General features: G+C 33.2%; 1 protein-coding gene across 2 annotated transcripts; it reads right to left on the bottom strand.

Moving 5' to 3' along the window:
* Positions 1-503: 503 nt before the first annotated feature.
* LOC123192172 (NADH dehydrogenase [ubiquinone] 1 alpha subcomplex subunit 6-like) lies at positions 504-3,845 on the bottom strand. Of its 2 annotated transcripts, XM_044604625.1 has the most exons (3): positions 3,501-3,845; positions 987-1,213; positions 504-791 (listed from the first exon to the last, which is right to left on the bottom strand). In XM_044604625.1, exons 1-2 carry the CDS (start codon positions 3,711-3,713, stop codon positions 1,028-1,030), a joined length of 399 nt encoding a protein of 132 aa, XP_044460560.1. In that variant the 5' UTR covers positions 3,714-3,845; the 3' UTR covers positions 504-791; positions 987-1,027. The 2 variants fall into 2 exon arrangements, with proteins under 2 accessions (XP_044460560.1, XP_044460559.1); XM_044604624.1 differs by lacking the exon at positions 504-791 and having other exon boundaries at positions 816-1,213; positions 3,501-3,844.
* Positions 3,846-4,059: the final 214 nt, after the last annotated feature.

Genomic DNA, 4,059 nt, shown 5'->3' with positions numbered 1-4,059 from the left:
GTGTTAAGTTATGATTGAATTTTAAATTTATATGAAATATTTTTAGTAGATTGTGGTCAATGTAAATAATTTTTGAATATTAATTTAAGGAATATAATTGACATTTTACATTACAGAGGTTTTTCTATGTAAAAAGATTATATCTTTTATTATTGTTTGATTTATTAATTTTTATTTTATTGCGATATTTGTTCATTTTTTACTATTTTTCACAATGAAGAAAATGTTGCCCATAAATAACTTACCCTTATTTAAAATTACTCAGCTAATAACACATATTACCTGTAAATGTAACATCATTAATTATATTTACCATCGTATTTATACCACGGGTGTAGCACTACTTGGGTCCGGATTGCTTTTTCAAATACTAGAGTACTTGCTATAATTAAGGGGGGGGGGGGGGGGGGGGGGGGGGGGGGGGGGATAATTATATACTATGTACGAACAAAATTCATTATCATTCAAGCACAAATTTTACGATTTAAAGAAAGATAGCTATATATATATATATATATATTTTTTTATCTTTTATTTTATCACATAATATTCAATAAAAAATTGAACAATATTACAATGAGAAGTATTCTAGCTTTAAACAGAAACAAATTCCCAAGTAAAATATCATGTAAACATTAGTTAAATTCGAAGGGTAAATCCTAATGCTTTAAAATGTGAAGCCCAGATATAGTTGACCGAAACCTTAGGGTGGATCAAATCTCTCTCTGTCACTGAATCCCTGTTCATCCCGAGCTATGCAGTATCTGAATCTCACAGCTAAGAAAAACACACTATGTACACAGAAACAAGGATCATTCAGTAGCATTAACAGTACTTTATTCATGTCAACAAATGTAGTACATAAAATAAAATAGTCCTCTGGTCTCAACACTGACCCAAAAAAGGCAAAAAGATGGAAGCAATTTTATCCAACAGCAAGATAACACAAACAAAGAAAAGTTCATTATTATTTGGGAGGTCAATACCCAAATGTAATCTCCATGCAGGTTGAACAGTGAAGGTTCAATCAAAAGTAATTGCTGTTATAGAAGTTTTTGAGAAAACTGGACATGCCCTCATCCTTCGGATCCCGATCCTGCACAAGCCCTTCACGACCCACTACATATTGGCCAATCATGTGATGCCGCTGCTTAGCGTGTTCCAAAATGTTATTTAGTTCTTCTATTCCCTTGAAAAGAAGCAGATCAATCACCTGCAGATTTACTAGGATCAGGAAGATGAAACTGTTTTGAAGCCATACATATTCATATCATTTAAGTGCACTTAACATAGTTATATACAAGCATGGTCAATTTTTTTAAAGAAATTCTATGCTCTTTAAGTTTAAAAGCACATCATCTAGAAAGAGAAAATGGGTATTTTAATTTGCACGAATATAAAAGAGGCACAATTTCGAATGCATCACCAATAAATCATATTTTCTTTAGGTATCAATAAAGATTCGATGTCCAGACTGAGAAGTATATGATGTGATCCATCTAAAACTGAAAAATTATATTCCTCTTTCCTTCTCTTTTCTAAGATTTTGTGAGATCTTTGTGGAAGCTTTTATACATTATTCAAGATTTCAGGCTGCTAGGGTGTTGCTAACTGAAGATAGACACAATTAGGACTAAAAAAATTGAACTACTCATCAGACATTGCTAGATTCAACTTGCAGGCTAACTAACAAAGAAGAAAGAAAAACTAGAGTAAGCAGAGAATCTACCAAATTACAAGAACTACAACAAAAGATATTTCCAAGTCACAGGAACTAGAGCAGCAAAGATATAACTATGTGATTTGAGCAACCTATGCAACTGTGCAAGCAAGTTCATTATTCGTGGTGATCTTTGTATACCTCTTAGCAGTCCTCAACAAATTAGCTCCCAAAAAAATGTGCACCCTCTAGGTTGAACCATATGCTCATGTTTCATTCATCCTTTATCATTATTAATATTAGTTATGTATCTTCAAGTTAGATGCAAGTCCTTGAGAACACTAATATTATCACATCATCAAAATTTTATAAATTCGCTCTATTTATCAAAACCTGCTATATCAGTTGTCAAAATCAAATATTATGAATGAAGCACATTACAAGATATGGCAATGAGTATATAATGATACTTTCTTCACTGCCTAATAATATGAAGAAGCCAAAAGAAGAGATTCAACTTTACTATGTTTTACACGAATTAGGAAATGAACAAGTGCAAAACTGTAATCAGAAAAAGCAAAGAGATTATCAGATGGTATTCTTTATCAACTACTACAAAGCCTGTCTATCACCATGAATGAAAACTATGACACAATCTAAATATTTAACCAATAATCTGAAAAACACTGAACCATAAATACTAAATGTTATACACCAAAAAAAAAAAGAAGTTTAACAGGAAAAGATAAGCACTGAAATCAATTTGAGTTTCAACCTAAACCTAAAAGGTAGTAAAAGCTTTTCCTAGGCATTCAGAATAAACAGCTGCTCCCAGGCCTAACATGATAAATCAGGACACCAAGAAAGCAAATTAAGGAACTGCATCAGAGATTTGCAACTCTAAGACTAATACTAAAACTGAAAATCTGATCAAAATCTACTTCAACACTTTTAGCAATCTTCTGAATGAATGGGATGAACCATAGCTTGATGAGCTACAAACTGGAGCACTCCAAGATAACAATGATAGAAATAAACTATATCAGAAAACTCCCTGCTACTCCAATCAACATATAGAATTCTCCAGAAGTTGGAAACTTTTATCTTTAAGTCAAAAGGATCAGCCCGCTGAAAGAATCCAATGGGAAACGCAAGTGTTGTAAAAAATGAAAATAAGAAGTTTGACTCTGTATACATAAAATTAACATTTTCTTTTTTAAACAATATCTGAAGATAAAAACATATCTGTTATTTTATTTTTCATGTTAAATATGAAACGGAGCAATAAAGTAGAAAATGAAGACGAAAAATTTTTTTTTTTCACTGTTTATAGTTATAACCGTAATGTTTTCGATCGTAGGAAAGGAAGTTGGTAAGTGAACAAGTATTGCACATTTAAAGAGTAAATTAGAGAATTATAAATGTAAAACAAAAACGGTAGGCAGTGAACTCACACTATATCTCACAAGTTCATTGACTGAAAAAGTTCGTAAGTCTAAAAGTTATATCCAGTGTTTTAATCCGGAAAGACCACGAAAAGAAAATTCTCTTCTATCTAATAACCAATAAATAGCCTTCATGAAGTCGAAAATTAAGAGCCAATAATTCAGAAACCCCAAACCCTATGTTTCCAAATCAATCGATTCAAAACAAAATTACCTAATTCTAATTTGACTCAACAACGCAAGCATAAAATTTTCCTTTTCTATTTTCTATTTTTTCCTTGTCTCTCATGTTGCTCTACATTAAAATTTAACAGAATATCACTAAATTTACATGCCGCAACATCTTGATAAATGAAATAAAACTGAATTCACATTAATGGAACAAAAATCGAAACCTTCGGGTTTGTGATATGAGCGTTCTTGCGGATCTCGGAGGCGATGGTGGAGCGGAGCTGTGATTCAGTAACAATGTCGCCTAGGTTGTAGATTTCCATTATGGAAGGTATTGATCTGCACGCCGTCCTGAAGAAGTCAAACACGCGGCTGCGAGCTTCCTCCAGGCTCGCCGAGTTTGGAGGCACCTTCACTGCTCTGGCTGTGAACGCCATTTTCGAGTGCAAATGTACTCACCTCACTGAATTATTGGCTTGGTCTGTGATTTGGCTTCTGGAGAGGGAGAGAGAGAAAGAGAGAGAGAGAGAGAGAGAGAGAGGGGCTGTTATTGTGATATCAGGGGGACAAACGCAAAAATGTAAAATTAAGTGACGTGTGGGAAGCACGAGTAGAACGACGGCGTTTAGCGCCAGATAAAGGAATATAGGATACCTTTAAAATTAGGGAAATTAAATAAATGCCTAAAACTAAGGGGTGTTAAGATAATTATTCAAAACTTTAAGGATTAATAAAAATGCCCTTAATTTGAGAAATAACCAAACTGCCCTTATATATAAACCC

The sequence above is a fragment of the Mangifera indica genome, chromosome 12, assembly GCF_011075055.1.
Source record: "Mangifera indica cultivar Alphonso chromosome 12, CATAS_Mindica_2.1, whole genome shotgun sequence".
In the NCBI taxonomy this organism is placed as follows: domain Eukaryota; kingdom Viridiplantae; phylum Streptophyta; class Magnoliopsida; order Sapindales; family Anacardiaceae; genus Mangifera; species Mangifera indica.
This window is presented reverse-complemented; position numbering and strand designations above follow the sequence as displayed.